Source organism: Pelodiscus sinensis, chromosome 5 (assembly GCF_052426305.1).
Source record: "Pelodiscus sinensis isolate ZL-2025 chromosome 5, ASM5242630v1, whole genome shotgun sequence".
In the NCBI taxonomy this organism is placed as follows: domain Eukaryota; kingdom Metazoa; phylum Chordata; order Testudines; family Trionychidae; genus Pelodiscus; species Pelodiscus sinensis.
In genome coordinates, this window is record NC_143056.1 from 51,252,079 (window position 1) to 51,269,962 (window position 17,884).

Below are 17,884 nucleotides of genomic sequence, written 5' to 3' on the forward strand. Positions count from 1 at the left end.
GTTACTTAAGAGTAAAGAGTGTGAATGAATGCTGGAGAAAGTGTTTTAAGTGAATTGAAAATTAACATTTGCTCAAAAGCTGCATTGTTTAAAACTAATTGATAATCAACAGGAAAAATGTGTAAAGCTTCAAATGTTTTAAGGAACATGCAGCTAGCTAACATGAATATCAGTTGTATCTTTTTTTTAAACTTCATCCAAACATTCTTAATACAGTAAAACTTAGTAATTTCAAATGTTATAGGTTCTTGTGTTTTTAAAATCCTGTCTCTATATGTGGTGGATGGTAGGTCCTTTAGGGAAAGGCTTATATGCTGAGTTCTAAAAATACTTGTTTATGGAGGTGAATGTTTGTTTATTGCCTTCATAGCTTAACATTTAGATAATTATTTTTAAATGTGTGTGTATGCTTATGTTTTCTTTTCCATTAGGAGGAGGAGATTTTTCCATGATTTATATCTAGTTAATAACAGTTCAGCTCTTATAAACTGCTCTGCTTTTAAGTGATGACTGATGCAGTTTTTTCATCTGATAAATTTGATTTTTTTTCTCAAGACTTAAACTGTTTTGTTCTTTGTAGCTGAGCCAATAACATTTCCATCTGGAGGAGGCAAGTCATTTATTATGGGTTCTGATGATGTTTTGTTAAGTGTTCTGGGCCTTGGAGACCTTGCAGACTTGACAGTAGCAAATGATGCAGACTACAGTTATGATGTAAGTGAAATTTTATTTTAAAACTCCTTATATATACAGTTGAATATAATCAGAATATTTCAAACTTTTAGAATGGCTTACTTTAGAGACAAAAGCTACTATTTTTTTGTAGAAAGAAATACCTTATAAACTAGCAAAATAACTTGTGAACTCAAAATGAAATGTTTTGTTTTTCTATTAATGAATTTATTATTTATATATTAACTTTCACATTTTTTGCGTAAGTAATATATCTCATTTTCCAAAGACGTTTTAAGGCGAATTATTTAAAAAAAAAAGAGAGAGATTTGCCCCAAAAACGTAACACTAAAATGTTGGTGCTAAACACATATTTTGATAGCACCTTAATTTCTAGATGTTGAGTATTTTTATGTATAAAGTACGTATATAGACGTTTGCAATAGCTTGACTTTGTATTGTTAGTTTTAGATTTACATGGTGTCACACTGCAGAGTGACCTATATTTGTTTCCACAATGCACAAAATTAACTGCTCATCGTGAAACATTTTGAATATGGAATTTGTACTGGTTGGTAATGTTTATGTTGGGTTTGGGGGAGGGCTGGTTTGTATGCTTCCATCTAAGGATGTTAAGAACCAGTCGACTAGTAGATTCCTCCCTCCCTCTCCCCCCCTCCCCCCCGCTGTCTGTCAGACAGAGGCAGCAAAGGGCGGGGGGGAGGAAAGAAGGGGTACTTCAAAGCGGCAGCACCGCACAGCTGAGCCCAGGATGGAAATGCCGAGGCAGCATTTAAAAGCAGTGGAGCCCGGGGTCAACTGGGGACTCTCCAGTTGATCCCAGGCTCTGTGTGGCATTTCAAATCAGCAGTGCACCATGGAGCCCGGAGTCAGTGGTGAAATCTGAGTCCCCTGCTGATCCCAGGCTCCATGAGGGCACTTCCTCTTTGAAATGCACAAGAGCCCCCGCTGGGGACTCTTGTACATTTCAAAGCTGGCACGCCTGTGTACAGCCTGGACTCAGCAGGAATTCCAGCTGGTCCCGGGCTGCACATGGAGTTACGCATTCCTCCTTTGAAATGTACAAGAGCCTCCACTCGACTACTCAACAGTAAAGTAACCAATATTTAACATCCTTACTTCCATCCAGGTAAGTCTTCACATATTGAGGTATATTTTAAATAGTGTTGCATTATGTTTTAGATCAATAAGACATTTTCATGCTTTAATTATTTCCATGACTTTTTCTGGATTCTAGAGTCTCTGCATTTTTGAATATTAAAATATACGTAAATAGTTCTTTTGGAAAGCATAAGTTTTTCTTAAACTTACTGAATCTTATGCATATTTACAAAATGAAAACTGTGTTTATAATATACCCTAGGTCTTAAAGTTCTGTAAGTGTTGGAAGTATACATATTTTTACTTTAAAAAAAAAAATCAGTTTTTCTTTGGTATTAAAATATGAACCTGAATTCAGTCAAATATTTAAATATATTATACCATATTTCAGGTAGTGATGGATATTTTTCTTCCTAAAATGACCATCTGAAACATCAATTGAATTGCTCACAATTCTAATATATTGGACTATAAAAGAGTAATCGTACTTCCTATTCTACAAAAAATAAAAAGGAGTATATAGAGTTTTTGGGGAAAATGGTGTTTATACACACGCTACAGGAGTTCTAGGCTTTAGAGGCTGTTGTACTAATTTATGTGGTAGTTTCTCTTTTCTTTAAACAAATGTTTCATTTATAAAATAGTTTTAAATCAGCATTAACACTGAGAAATCAATCACTAGAAGTTTGGAAAAAAAACAAGTTTAAAATGAAGAGCTGAAGTTGAAATCATTTAAATTTTGGGCTTAGGCCTTAATATAGAAATTTTGTTTGTATATTTATCGCATTTATCAAATGAAGTATAACAGAGATAATACGAAGTAACCGAAACTACTTTATTCAGAAGCTTCAGCAGGTAGCTGAATTAGTCTGTACAGGAAAAAACAACAAATGGTCTGGTAGCACTTTATAGACTAACAAGAACAGGTAGATGGTATCATGAGCTTTCGTAGACACAGCCCACTTTTTCAGGTGACCGGAGTTTTGAGTTTAGGATGTGCAGACCCAAGATAAATAGGAGAGAAGGGGAGAAGGGAAGGAAAAAAAAAGGAGAGGAGTAGGAGACAGGGAGCAGAGGGTATGGAAAATCAAAGGGAAAAACAGGAAGGCAGAGCTGGGAATCAGTAAGCACCTAAAGATTGGGTATCTTATCACAATCTACAGTACACTGAATTGTCAGATTTAGTTTTAGTTTTGTAATGTTTCAGTGAAATCTTTAAAACAAGCAAGTTTCTAAAGAAAAGTTCAATAACTTTAAAGCTTTGAACATTCTGAAGCTGCAGGCCCAGAGACTGAGACAAACCAATATTCTTAACCAACTCTATTTGATTACTTAAAATGGAATGGAAAAGTTCCAATTAATTGACTTAGTTTTTTAATAACTTTGAACTTCTTCATCATAATTCTTCAAACTTCATTTATCCTTTGTTATTTGGAGGAACTTGCTATTGAACTATGTTAATAAAAATGAGTACTTTAATACCATGGTTCCATCTTAGGATGTCTGCGCTTTTATTAAGGGTATTCTATATATTACTCCCATTTTACAGATGGAAAATAGGAGACACAGAAAGATTAAGTGAGGTACCTAAATTCATACATTTGCTGTTGTGGGATTCGATTACAAATTCTTCTTGGAGAAAGTTTCCTTAAGGGAGACTGTTTTAGATAGTATTCACTCCATGCATCCAAGGTTGGAATCTTCTGAATAGCTGTGTCCTTTGGGCTATAACTATATGTTGTTTGCCATTGGTCTCCCATCAGAAGGTAAAGGTAAAGTAGCCACAACCGTCTCCTCTTCTTTGAGTGATGCCTCTAGGGTGCTCCATTGCAGTCAGTTTATGTGTATAGGCACCTTCAGTTGAGATTTTCAGTGGCAGCACTTGTTCTGCCCATACTTGTACTTCAGCCATCCTCATGCAACATAATAGAGATTTTGAAGCAGCACAGGTCAACTGCCCTCAGTTTCTTTTCAACCACAAAGCCTCTAGAAGATGTTCACATCAAGCTTCACCGTTAGCTTAACTTTACAGTTTCCTGACTACTTAAACTATTTCCTGTACTTAATACCTTTCTGTTTCCCAGTTGAGGCATTCTTCTTGGTTTGTTGTTGCCATGATAAGCCAGGATCCCCAAGCTGCTATCCATCAGGTTGACTGTGGAGCCCCCTGGATTGGTGCCAGTGTGATGCACTATATATGACCCTGTTGACCTGGCCCCTCCTCAGTTCCTTCTTACTGCCATTGATGACTGTTGGAACTTTGGCTCCTTTGCTTTGCAAGTGCCATTCATCTCTAGCTATTTGTAGGTTGTTCATTTGTTTAATGAACTTGTGCCAATTCACACCTGAATCATGTCAATCTCAATATGGTGGTTATGGTTCCGGCACACATCAGCCATGCTGTATGGTGGTAGGTGGACTCCCTTGTCAGTCCTCTTCGGCATCCCGTTCCATGTGCCACAACCTATGATGTCATTGGTCACATATGCGTCCGATTTGGGTTGGAGAGTGCACATGGGGACCATCACTATGCACGCCATGGAACTTTCTCTCCACATGAATGTGTGGAAACAATGGGTGGCTTACTTGGTGTGTCAGGCTTTCCCTTTCCCACATTCAGGGTCAGCGCATGACATTCCTGACTGACAGCATGACCGCCATTCAGCACCTGGTCCGCTCTGCCAGGCAGCCCTTCATTTGTGAGACTTCTCCATAGCCCACTCCATTCACCTGGAGGCATTTTAACCACCCATAGGACCAGAACCAGCTGGCAGACTGCCTCATTTAGAGGCTCTGTGCCCACTAGAAGTCTCTCTGGCCGGATGTCCTCTGCAACATCTTCTAGTGGGGTGGGAGGTCTCCGTGGCTAGACCTCTTTGCAACTCACCAGAACTGGAAGTGCTGCTGTTTCTGCTCCTTCTGGAATTTCAGCCCGGGGCAGTGGCACATGCCTTCCTGATCCCATGGCACACCGGCCTAATATACGCTTTTCCTCCATTCCTCTTGATTTGCAAGTTGCTTCTCAAGATCCACAGTGGGAGGGTGGATGTCGTCGTGATCACCCCAGCCTGGACCCATCAGCAGTGGTATCCCATGCTCCTGGTGCTCTTGCTACAGAGGCTGATCTCACTTCCACTGCTCCTGGACCTCATCACGCAGGACTACAGTCACCTGGGTCACCTGAACCTGCGTTTGTTCCATCTCACAGCATGGCAACTCTGTGGTTAAATCCTGTGGAGTGCACCTGCTCAGAGTAGGCTCAGCAAGTTCTCAGTAGTAGTTGAAAACTGTCTACCAGGTTTCCTTACCTCGCAGAATGGAAACAGTTCTTCTGCTGGTGCCTGCAGCGCAATAAGAACATAAAAACATAAGAATGGCTGTACTGGGTCAGACCAAGCATTATTATTAGGCTTGAAAAGTCAGGAACTCAAAATTTAAAAATGTCATTAAGGTTGATCTGACATTAATTCTTCCCCCTCTTGCCTCTGTATTATGAGAGTTCTTCAATCACATGACTAAGTATTATATTTTTCATAGAACCTCTGCCTTATTTAGTGGACAGCATGACCAATCTACTGAAAATGACTTGTAAATTCCCATGAATTACATGACTCCAAGTCCAGTGCCTCATTTGTGACAGAAATTGGACGGTGTGCAGTGATTTGAGGCAGGGGGCAGCAGGAAGAAATAGAATGCCAAAAGCCTTTTATTGTGAGCCTGGAAAACTGGGTTCTGCCTGAGGATGTAAAATTCCAGTTAAACATTAATTGGAATTCCATCGGTGTGGGGCCGGACCCAGCTGGAACAGCCCACAGCATGCGCACCCTGCCACCAGGCAGGGGAGGGAGCTGTTCCAGTCACATCCCTAGCTTTGTCCCAGGTGGTATCACAGACTTTAAACCTCATGTACATGTGACTACTAATTGTGTTCTTTATTTCCTGGGTGTTCAATCTGAGTCACTTCAGGCCCAATTTTGTAAGGCATTTAGACACTAATAATTCTGTATTGAGTGTTTAATTCTGATGGTGTGGAGTAAATAAGACAGGGGTCCACTCATCATGTGGTTAAAGTATTGAGCAGCTTTCTTGCTCACTAAATACAACATCATGTAATCCAAGATGATATACCTACCTTGGAGGGGGGGCTAAGGTTTCATGAGCATCCTTAATTCTGGCACTCTGTTAATTCTGTTTTCTTTTAATTTAGTATTTTGCATCTATGTATATTCTTTTATTTGTATTAAAATAGTACCTAAAGGCTCTATCCATGGTTGAAACCAATTGTGCTAGTGAGTGGTCCAACACATAGTAAGGAACAGTTCCTCTCATTCAGTGCACAGTTAACCTCTGGAACTCCTTGCCAGAGGATGTGGTGAAGGCTAGGACTTTAACAGGGTTCAAAAAAGCACTAGATAGATTCATGGAGATTAGGTCCAGCAAAGGCTATTAGCCAGGTTGAGTAGAAATGGTGTCCCTAGCCTCTTGTTTGTCTGGAAATGGGTGATGGGAGGGATCATGTGAGGATTACCTGTTATGTTCCCTCCCTCTGGGGATCTAGTATTGGCCATTGTTGTCAGACCATTTGTCTGACCCAGTATGGCTGTTCTTATAACTTACAAGCTCAATAGAGAAAAGATAGAAGAAAGGAACTAGCAGTCCCATTTTACAGATGAGGTTCAGAGAATAGAGACTTTCCCAAGATTACATAAGCCTTAAGCTAAGAGAGAAATTGAATCGTGATCCCCTAAGTTCTAGTCTAGTGCTCCAATGTATCTTTCGTCCCTGTAGTTTTAAGAATAGCAACATCTCAACGTATTAAATATAATATTTTTATTATGCAAGGGGGAAATTGGAAATGGTTGATATTATGCATTATGGTGTTTGATAACGAAATATAGACTTCTGTTAAGTCTGAATTTGTATATATTATAATATATTGAATTGATAAGGATAACTTGTTAATTGATAATGTGTTCTTGTTAAGCTGATTTTTTTTTTTTCATATTAGGAAGGTATGTTTCTAACCCCCAATGGCTCTTTAGGATGATGTATGCTTTTTTCCAGTTTTGAAAGTGCCAAAGTAAGATTGAGTGGGAATCATAAAACAGTTTTTAGAATTAGGATTTGGCCCAAGAAAAGGCACTATAACAAACTTTATTTACTTTAGACATCTTTAAAACACTGAATGACAGTTAAGGATTTAGTATTTTAATGTGCCTTTCTTTGGGTATAATTAACTTTTAGAACGTGGGAGTTGCAGTTTGGCATGGTGGAAGTATAGTAGTAGACCTCAAAGTAGCTAGCACTGAGTGGCACCATCTAAAGGCATGTTAAACCGTAAAATATAGGTAGAAATGGTAATCCTTTCCTAATATCTGCTTTTTGGAGTTGCAGTTGTTATTACATGTTGAAGGACTATTCTGAGTGAGACATAACAGGCCATGTAACCGTCCCGTAACTTATAAGGTAGCTTCACTTCACAATCTAAAACTTATATCTTGCATTTCTGGGGGTCACTAAAGTTTTGAATGAAGATTAGTTAAGTTTTGTGTTTTAACTCATTTAATTTTTTTAAATATTTAGATGAATAATATTGAAGTGTTGGAGGAATGATGGCATTTGGTCCAGCTGTTAGCTACTAATGAAGTCCCTGTTTGTGAGGGCAGCTGAGTTTTTAAATCACCTCTCAGGAGACCATCTTTACTGTTCAGGTTCAGGCCCTGATTATTCAGCTCTTTTCTTTTAAGTTATGTTTTCCTTTGAGGGACTGATAGCTTTTATATACTCAGCATATACAGGTTGTATCTCCTTGGTCTGGCACCGTTGGGACCTGATTGGTCCCAAATGAGACAATTTGCTGGACCAGAGGAGGTCTCCCACCACCAGCTCCCGAGCCAATTGCTTGCTACTTGCAGGCTGCCCTAGCAGGCATCCTGCCTCTCTTCCCTCTGCCCCCTCAACCTGGCTGGGCTACTTACCCAGCTGCTGCTGGGTCCCTAGGTAGCAGAGGCTCCAGCTCCTGCCACAGGGCCCAAGCCCCGTGCATCTGAGGGCAGTCACGGGGCTCTGGCCATGCATTCCATGAGGCTGTTGCAGGGCCCCAGCCCCACACTCCAGCAGGCTGTTGCAGGGCTTTGGCCCTGCGCTGCCACGATGCTCATTTCTAGCCCCACACTCCAGGGGCTGCTGTGATGCTCCAGCTCCATGCTTCTAGATCTGCTGGAGGACTTTGGTTGGGGCCCTGACCTCAGCCCTGAGCTCCTGGGGGCTGCCGTACTGTCGCAGACTGCTGGAGGCTGCCCCGGGGTTCCTACCCTGGTCTCGTGCTGTCCCCAGCTGGGTTGCTAACTCTGTTGCCTCACTGGCCCCCCTGCCATTAGGCACCTGGGCTCTCTGGTCCAGGAGCCATCTGTGGTTCTGCCAGATGACGGATATTGCTGGACCAGAGAGTGCCAGATTTTGGAGGTACAAATTGTATCTAAAAATGACACACAACAGTAATTCATTATATTGTATAGCTACAGTGTATAATGTGGCTTTGAAGTTTTAAAATAGGAAAGCAGTATGTTCTTTTGAATTATAGAATACTAGAACTGAAAGAGTCCTCGAGAGGTCACAGAGTCAAGTCCCCTGCCCTCATGGCAGGGCCAAGCACCATCTAGATTATCCCTGAAAGATGTCTATCCAGACTGCTCTTAAATATCTCCAGTAATGGAGATTCTACAGTCTCCCTAGGCAATTTATTCCGGTGTTTAACCACCCCGACACTTCACAATCTAAAACTTGTATATTGCATTTCTGGGCGTCACTAAAGTTTTGAATGAAGATTAGTTAAGTTTTGTGTTTTAACTCACTTAATTTTTTTAAACATTTAGATGAATAATATTGAAGTGTTGGAGGAATGATAATAGAAAGAAATAAAATTCAAAATAAATGTCTATATAGAGGATTTAGATTTTGCCAAATGCTACAATTTAAGCCCATTGCTTTTTGTCCTATTATTAGAGGCCAAGGGAAAAAATGTTTCTCCCTCCACCTTGTAATACTTTTTTAGATACTTGAAAATCCATATAATGTACCCTCTTAGTCTTCTCTTTTCTGAACTAAACAAGCACAGTTCTTTCAGCCTTCCCTCAGAGAATATGTTTTCTAGACCTTTCATCATTTTTGTTGTTGTTCTCTGGACCTTTTGTAATTTTCCACATCTTTCTTGAAATGTGGCATCCAGAACTGGACACAGTTCTCCAATTGAGGCCTCATCAGCGCAGAGTAGAATTTTTCTCCTTTTAATTTCATTCCATAAAAATAATTTGGTTTTTATTAAAATTCTATATACGATCTTGAGTATTTTCTGACCAAGTACAGCTAAATTTTCTCATAGAATAGGTATTAAAATCAGAAGGGATGGTTATGATGGTGGAAATGGAGTAGGTTTAGAAGTTAAAATAAAAGAACAAGTTAAAAATTACCAAGAAAATTAAAAAACTTAAACAACAAATAGTCTAGTAGTATCTTAAAGACTAACAAAACATGTAGATGGTATCATGAGTTTTCGTGGGCAAATCCCACTTCTTCAGATGACCGGAATATAAGAAGTCCAGATCCAAGAATTAATAAGGGAAGGGGGGGGATGCAAGAAAACGAGAGAGAATGCAAATAGTTACAATAGTCAATCTTTCTCTGTGTTTGGCTTATGGAGTTGGTCTGAAACAAAACAGCGACTTGAAGATCCATTAATGAGTGTCCAGAAAGATTAAAGTGTTCTCCAACAGGTTTTTGTATGTTGCCTTTTTGGCTATTTGGTTTGTGTCCATTAATTCTTTCCCATTGGGACTGGCCTGTTTGGCCAATATATATTGCAGTGGGGCATTGCTGGCATTTGATGGCATAGATCACGTTAGTGGATGTGCAGTTAAATGACCCTTTGATGTGGTGGCTGATGATGTTGGGTGCAGTGATGAAATCGCTGGTATAGATGTGTGGGCAGAGTTGGCACCGGGGATTGCAGTGGTGGTTTCCTGGATGATTATGATGGATGTGTATTGTGTGGTTACTGGAAAGAATTTGTTTGAGGGGGTTGTCTATAAGTGAGAATTGGCCTTTGCCCAAGGGCTCTGAGAGTGAGCGGTCATGTTCTAGGATAGGTTGTAGATGGTTGATAATGCTTTGGGAGGGTGTAAGTTGTGGACTGTAGGTGATACATGGAATTCTGTTGTTTTCTCTTCTGGGCCTGTCTTGAAGTAGTTCATGTCTGGGTACTTTTTTAGCTCTGTCAGTCTGTTTTTTCACTTCATCGGGTGGGTATTTCAGTTTTAAGACTGCTATATAGATCCTGTAATTGTCTCGTGTCTGTGGGATTGGAGCAAATACAGTTGTATCCTATGGTTTGGCTGTATACAGTTGTTGCCAGCAAGAGTAAGTCTGACGTTTGACACTGGGTTCTCAAAGTACAAAGACACGCTACACAGGTATCTGTCAAATACAAGCAGTTTATTTTCTGACAGCTATCACCTGTGCCCCTTCACTAAAAGAACAATGTGATAGGAAAAGTGGCATTTCTTACATCCCTTCTGCTAGCCGGGGAACCAGTTTCAGTGGGAGACTGTCTCAGTTTCCGAGGCGCTGGTACCCAAAACCTATTGGTGAGGTCCAAATTGCTGTGCTCTGGTGCAGCTTTAAATACTGTGTGTCTACCTTGTTTGTGGCAGTTTGGAAATTTCCGGGGGTTACTCATTACTTGTTATAGTATGGCTCAGCTATACTGCTTGTCCTCTGACTTTGTTTTCGTGATCAGTACATTTAGGTAAACAAGATTATGTTCCTGCCCTTATCTACAATTCATTCTTGCTACAATGGCGTATGTTCCTAGAGGCTTGCTTCTGGCTCGTCAGTAGTAGGGAAGGGAAGAGAAATGGCAAAGCAGGGGGGAATGCAGGCCTCAACATCCCAATACCTCACACGTACAGAGTTCTTCCCCAATTGACCCCTACAACAGTATATTGGAAAATGTGTCTGGGATTGAAGCAACTCACTTTCTCTCTTTTTCTTCTTCCCCTTTCCTCCCCTTCTGCCCCCCCCCCCCCTTATTTCTTCTTGGATCTGGACTTCTTATATTCCAGTCATCTGAAGGAAGTGGGTTTTCCCCACAAAAGCTCATGGTTCTATTTACATGTTTTGTTAGTCTTTAAGGTGCTACTAGACTATTTGTTGTTTTTTAAGTTTTTACTGTTATAGACTAACTTGGCTACTCCTCTGAAGTTTTAGAAAATGTAGATATCTTCAAGTCAGCAGGGTCTGATGAAATGCATCCTAGAATACTAAAGGAGCTGATAGAGGAGATAACTAAAGGCTCAGCTTTCATCTTTGAAAAATCATGGAAGTTGGGAGAGATTCCAGAATGGAAAAGGACAAACATAATGCTCCTCTATAAGAAGGGAAATAAGAACAATGCAGGAAACTACAGACCAGTGAGTTTAACTTCTGTGCCAGAGAAGATAATGGAGCAAGTAATTAAGGAATTCATCTGCAAACATCTGGAAGATAATAAGGTGATAGGTGATCACCAGCATGGAGTTGTAAAGAACAAATCATGTCAAACCAATCAGATACCTTTATTTGATTAAGGGAGAAGCAGTGGACATGGTATACCTAGACTTCAGTTAGGCATTTGACACAATCTCTCATGACTTTCTTATCAATAAGCTAGGGAAATACAATGTAGATGAGGCTACTATAAGATAGGTGCATAACGGGTTAGATCAATGTTCTCAAGGTAGTACCTTCAATTAGAGTATATAACCCATGTCCATGTATAACCTGCACCCTTGTATTACCCGTGGTTTTTCTGTCCTGTGTAAAACAAAATAATGGATTACCTGCGGATGTGTATAACCCGCAGAGACTTCTGCAGTAGCCCCGGGCACTTGAGCAGCAGCGCGTAGAGAGCAGACACAAGGTGATGGCCATCCTGCTGTCAGCGAGCCGGAAGCCTGTGGGAGGGGAGCCACGCTCATGCCCTGGCCCGCCCCATGCAGCCGCAGCCAGGCGTCACCCACCCTCCTCCAGTCGGGGAACAGAGAGCGCAGTGCAGACGCGCTGGAAGCTCGTCAGGCCCTCCCTGCAGCAAAGCTAACTCAGTTCTAATGAGGGGTGGGCAGAGCCGCTTAGGGCACTGATGCTCCTGGAGTAAAAATCAATTTATATAAGATGCGGACATGTATACCCCGTGGGGGGGCAGGGTTTGTAAAAATATGTATAACCTGCAGGTTATATTCGCTAATTCACAGTAGTTATTAACGTTTCACAATCATGCTGGAAGGGCATAAGAATTGGGGTTCCGTGGGGGACTGTTTTGGTACTGATTGTGTTAAATATGTTTATCAATGATTTAGATGATGGCATAGACAGTACAATTATTAAGTTTGCAGATGATACCAAGCTGGGAGGGATTGCAAGTGCTTTGGAACATAGGGTCAAAATTCAAAATGATCTGTACAAACTATAGAAAAAGTCTGAGGTAAACAGGATGAAGTTTATAAGGATAAATGCACAACACTCCAATTACGAAGGAGCATCAGTTTCACACATACAGACTGGGAAGTGACTGTCTAGGAGGGAGTTCTGCACAAAGGGATTTAGGGGTCATAGTCAAACATGAGTGAACAGTGTGATGCTGTTGCAAAAAAAGCAAACATGATTCTGGGATGCATTAATAGGAGTCTTGTGAGCTGGACACGAGAAGTCATTCTTCTGCTCTACTCTGTGCTGGTTAGGCCTCAATTGGAGTATTGTGTCCAGTTTTGGGCACCACATTTCAAGAAAGATGTGGAGAAATTGGAGAAGGTCCAGAGAAGAGCAACAAAAATGATTAAAGGTCTAGAAAACATGACCTATGAAGGAAGACTGAAAGAACTAGGCTTGTTAAGGAAAGGAAAGGAAAGGAAAGGAAAGGAAAGGACTGAGATGGAACATGATTGCAGTTTTCAAGTATCTAAAAGGGTGTTACAAGGAGGATAAAAATTGTTCTCCTTGATCTCTGAGAATAGGACAAGAAGCAATGGGCTTAAATTGCAGCAAGGGAGGTTTAGGTTGGACATTAGGAAAAAAATCTTAACTGCCAGGGTGTTTGAACAGTGGAATAAATTGCCTAGGTGGATTGTAGAATCTCCGTCACTGGAGATATTTAAGAGTAGGTTAAACAGACATCTATCAGGGATGATCTAGAAAGGGACTGGACTTGATGATCTTTTGAGGTCCCTTCCAGTTCTGTGATTCTGTGATAATCTAATCTGATCTCCTCTATGATGTAGGCAATAGATCATCCATGTCCATACAGCATGTCAACAATTATGGACAGCAAATGTTGGTAATATTTAAGGCATTCTTGAGGTAGGAAAAAGACACAACTAGGAAAATGAATCAATAAGGAAAAATAAAATGTTTCAGATTTTAAAATGGAAGACTCTAGTAACATTAGATTTGAGTAGTATTGTAAACATTTGTCCTATAGCACATCAAAAAGGCTATGTTGGAGTTCAAAAAAAATCTTATTCGGAGTAGGGATGTGAAAGTATAACCATGTGCAAGTTAACCGATGAGCCTGTGCTCATCAATTAACTTTCATGGTTACACGTAAAAGCTGGCTCCCCGTGCATACCAGCTCCCACAAAGCTGCCTCCTCCCTGCGTGTAAACGTGTGACCACTGAATTTTTGTCTGCTGTTGCATGTTTTCCTAAATAAACACATTTTACCATCGCTAATCGAGTTCCTTTCAAGATTTTTAGAAGATGAATTATTGCTTTTTACTGTTGTCATAATCAGTAAGTATTCTTGTCTCTTTATCGATATGGCATTTCGCAAGATACAAAACTGATGCATAAAGTACTAAATTCTATATTTAATAGTAATAACTCTTGTATTCTAGTATATGTGGGTCTAGAAAAATCGGGAATAATTTTAATCCTGTACTCATTATATAGAATTCTCTCTCTAGTGAGCTGAAGCAAAAGCTACATTTACAACCAAAGCAAAACTTGCTCTTGAAGATTTAGGTGGTACTCCGATTTTATTTGGTATCCTGAATACCTTTCTGGAAAGATGGGTCATAAAAGTTAAAAAGGAGATAGTAAATCATTTCCTACATACTAATATGAAATCCCAATATCTTTACTTTGATTTGGTTTGTATACAAATGTTAGTTCTCTTGCTAATTCTGTAGCCTATAGGCATGAAGAATTGTGATGGATACTAGTTCACTGGAAAAGTACTCCAGTGGATTTTTATGTTGCTCATTTATTGGTAAACTTTTTTAAAACATGCAAAAAAAACCAACAACAAAACCCAACCCTAACATTTGGCAGATAGGCTTCCTCTACTAAATTCCTGTGCCTTTTTTGCAGACTCCTTGGTTTTGTCTCAGCATTATTGAGAGAGGTCACAAATTTTTGTTTGGTGTTGCAGAGCTAGCAGTGGAAATTTAATTTTTTTTGTGTATCCAGCAAAATGATACTTACGTAAATCCATGTCCCAGATACTTCAGTCTTCAGACACCAACATACAGTATAGACATTTATACATAAGATCAATAAAGTTACTATATAGATTTTTGTTTGTTTTTAGCTGCCAGCCAATAAAGATGCCTTTCGAAAAACATGGAATCCTAAATATACGCTACGCAGCCATTTTGATGGAGTGCGGGCATTAGCTTTTCATCCTGTAGAGCCTGTGCTGGTTACAGCCTCTGAGGACCATACTCTAAAACTTTGGAACTTACAGAAAACAGTTCCTGCCAAAAAGCAAGTATATGGTGCTTTTCTTTTTTAAAGTTTGTTTTATATGTTGTTGTTTGATAGGTTGTGTGTCTAAAATCTTTTTCTTTACATTTAGTTGAATAGTAACATTTTAACTTTTTATTTTTTTATTTTTTTTATTTAGTATAATCACCTTTCCTGTTGTTTCTTTCAGGAGTGCCTCTTTAGATGTAGAACCTATCTACACATTTAGGGCCCACATGTAAGTGTTTACCAGTTAATACTTCAGAAGCCACTGTTGCCATTGCCACTTGTTATAGATTCAGTCAAATCTTTAAGCTAAAAGGTCATAATTTTATTAATATTACTTATATATGATACCAAATATGTACATCATGCTTTATAATGAAAGGAAAAAAGTCTGTTCTGAGGAATGCATTGTCTAAGATAGGAGTCTGCACTTTTCAAAGAAGAGTACTTTTTTGTGTGTGTGTGTGTTTGTCTTTGACCAGAAAGTTTAAAGAGCTACATCCCATGTAGAGCTAGTTGTATGTATACCCAAACAGAGCAGGCTGTGTGGGGGTTGGTCAGGGCTGGGATTTGGAGTGCAGGAGGGAGTATGGGTCTGGCTCTGGGAGGAGGACAGAGGTGAAAGTAACTTACATTTCTTACAGCTACTGTCATGTCACATCCTCCTCCAGGCGGTGGAGGTTTAGTAGATGGATTTAGGAAGGAAGCTTCCATGTATAGGGAGCTGTGTGAAAAAGAATACAGTGGGCAGACATGATAAAAGAACATGGTTTGAACAAAATGAAGAGAATTGATTGGCTGAAGAGCAACCAACCATGCATAGAGGTTGGAAGGATCTAAATTGCATAGGACCTAGAAAGCGAGAGAGAGAGAGAGCTCTAAATTCAGTGCACAAGGCAACGAAGTGCTTATGAAATGGATCTTTGGTGGGTTAGTTTGGATAATAGGTATCAATTGAGGTAGTTTTTACAACAGAGCTTTGAATAAAATAGAGAGTTGGAGTGAAGCAAATGCCAGGAAATCCAGTTGGAGTACAGTTTCATTAACTGAGATGCATTATGATCAAAACCTGACCAAGATGTCAACCAGAAGATCTCCAGTGCAAAGCCAGACCTTCTTTCCCTTGGGTCTTAAGTTTACTTTGTTTGTGTTTGGACCTTTTTCTCAGTTGAGAGATTATGAAACCTATTCCCACTTCCCAGCATATATCAATCTCAGGTTTTGGGAAGAGGACCTAGTGCAAACGCTTTTACCAAAAGGGGCTCTTGTCCTCCAAAGAGTGATAGTAAATTCATGAATAAAATAAGGCTAGTGCAACCTGTCAGCTGCTTCAGCATTTATAAAAAACCTTTCTGATGGTAAATGACTGTCAAATTATTGAATTGCTGCATTGCTTCAGCCAACTAACCCTGGCTTCTGACTCGAAGAATAAACTAGAGCAGGATTGGCAACCTTTCAGAAATGGGGTGTCAAGATTTAATTGTCTTCATCCCCCTCAAAGCAAGCCCTGCCTCCTCCCATCCTGCCCCCACATCCCTGTGCCACCAACAGGGCAGCAGCGCTGGGCCTCACAGCCCCCTGGGAGCAGCACTGGGGTGAGGGGCAGTTGGGTGGCAGAGTCACTTCCCTGTCTGGCCCAGCCCTTGGCCAGGGGCTTGCCCCTTACCTATAAGCTGCAGCTCTGGGGCTGGAGCAGACAGAACCTTCAGCCCCTGGCCAGGCACAGCAGGGCATTGGGGAAGGGTCTCCCTGCCCAAGGAAAGCAGCCGTGGCTTACCCCGGCCTTGGTTCCTCACAGAGACGGCAGCAGCGTGTGACTGGCTGCGCATCCCTCATCTGCAGAGCAGCCCAAGCCCTGCCCCTTGCCGGAGCAGGAGGCAGAACTTGAAGCTGGGGGATGAGAGTGTTAATCCCTTAGCTCCTGGGACCTACATGCCCCAGGGGCACAGAACCCAGCATAAGGTCTTGTTGCCTGTTCTGCTTGCTGGGCCACTTGGCCTCTATACCATACTGCGTGTGCCACAAAAAATCATCTAACCTGTCGCATGTTGCCAACCCCTGAACTAGAGGAAAGCAAACTAAATAACTCGGCGTGGGGCAGATCCACTGAAGGGTAATTCCTTTTTCTTGGATATGGCAGTTGATTGTGTCCTGTACATTCAGTCAAGAATAACCAGTCTTACATCCAGCAAGTGAAAGCTCCAAAATAACTCTGTGGGGAGAAAGGGGGGATAAAAATGTTTTGCTGCTGAAAATGACATATGCTTCTTTCCCATTCAGAAATATTTAATATTTATGAATGATTCTTCTCCTAGATAGAATAAATGACGTGGTGAAATAAATCTCCTAATCCCATGCCAATCAACGAAGTGAAGGTGGGGGACAAGCCTGTAGCCCACAGGCCATAGCCCTTTGTTAGGTCTGACATGTTTGTGTTCTTGTGAGAGTTTTTCAGGGCTCATAACCGCTTAGACACATTCTAATCTTGGAGGATTTCTGTGCCAAAATATTAAACTATTTTTCACAGAATTTTTAAAATTCTGCACAATTTTTCATATGGCATTAGCCAAAATAGTTCAATATTATCATGCCAGTTTCAATTATTTTAGTAATCTATTTAAACTACAAATACCATGGATGGAAAATGGGAGTGAGGAATATTGGAGAAAATTTCTAAGACACTTTTATCTAAAGTAATGTTGTTAGGTTGAGTTATTAGTCGACAAATATATGCAGCAATATGCTCAGAGTTGCATCATAGGCAACTGAAGGGATGTGAAATTTGGGGAATCAATATCACAGTTTATATTGGCTACGAATGATCTCTGCAGAGGTCAGTAGTAAATAGTTTCTGCAGCACATTTTGATAGGAAAATTTTACAACAGTTAGGAAGCACTATAAGCAGTCATAAAGCCATGTTGTCATTTCCAATAAGGTATTTTTATACAGCTCTGGCAATGTAAAAGTGCCTTAAAACTATTACATCTGTTTTATACTCCTGGGAGAATTCACTTAGAAAGGGAACAATACGCTAACAACTATGAGAAAGTAGAAGCAGGCAAGCTTCTACATTATGCTGTGCCTGTGGGGACAGAGCCTGCCTCCACACACTCTGAAGCCTTGTCCCTCCATGCAATATGCACTGCAATAGAGCCGGAGAGACAGTATGTCTTATTCACTCACTCCCACTGCCGTTAAACATCCTCCTACTCTTCTCTCTCTCTCTCTCTCTCTCTCTTTTCCTCTTCCTCCCTCTCCCCCTCAAGCTATTGACTTACATCTCCACTGGCTGTTCCAGCCTGCCAGGAA

General features: G+C 40.6%; 1 protein-coding gene across 4 annotated transcripts in view; it reads left to right on the plus strand.

Moving 5' to 3' along the window:
* The window catches only part of STRN3 (striatin 3), a 124,065-nt gene that overhangs the window by 76,857 nt on the left and 29,324 nt on the right, over window positions 1-17,884 (plus strand). For all 4 annotated transcript variants that reach the window (XM_006116372.5, XM_075926978.2, XM_075926979.2 and 1 more), the window contains 3 exons: window positions 581-714; window positions 14,414-14,589; window positions 14,759-14,806. In XM_006116372.5, coding sequence (XP_006116434.5) covers window positions 581-714; window positions 14,414-14,589; window positions 14,759-14,806 — 358 coding nt within the window. The remainder of the gene's footprint in view (window positions 1-580; window positions 715-14,413; window positions 14,590-14,758; window positions 14,807-17,884) is intronic.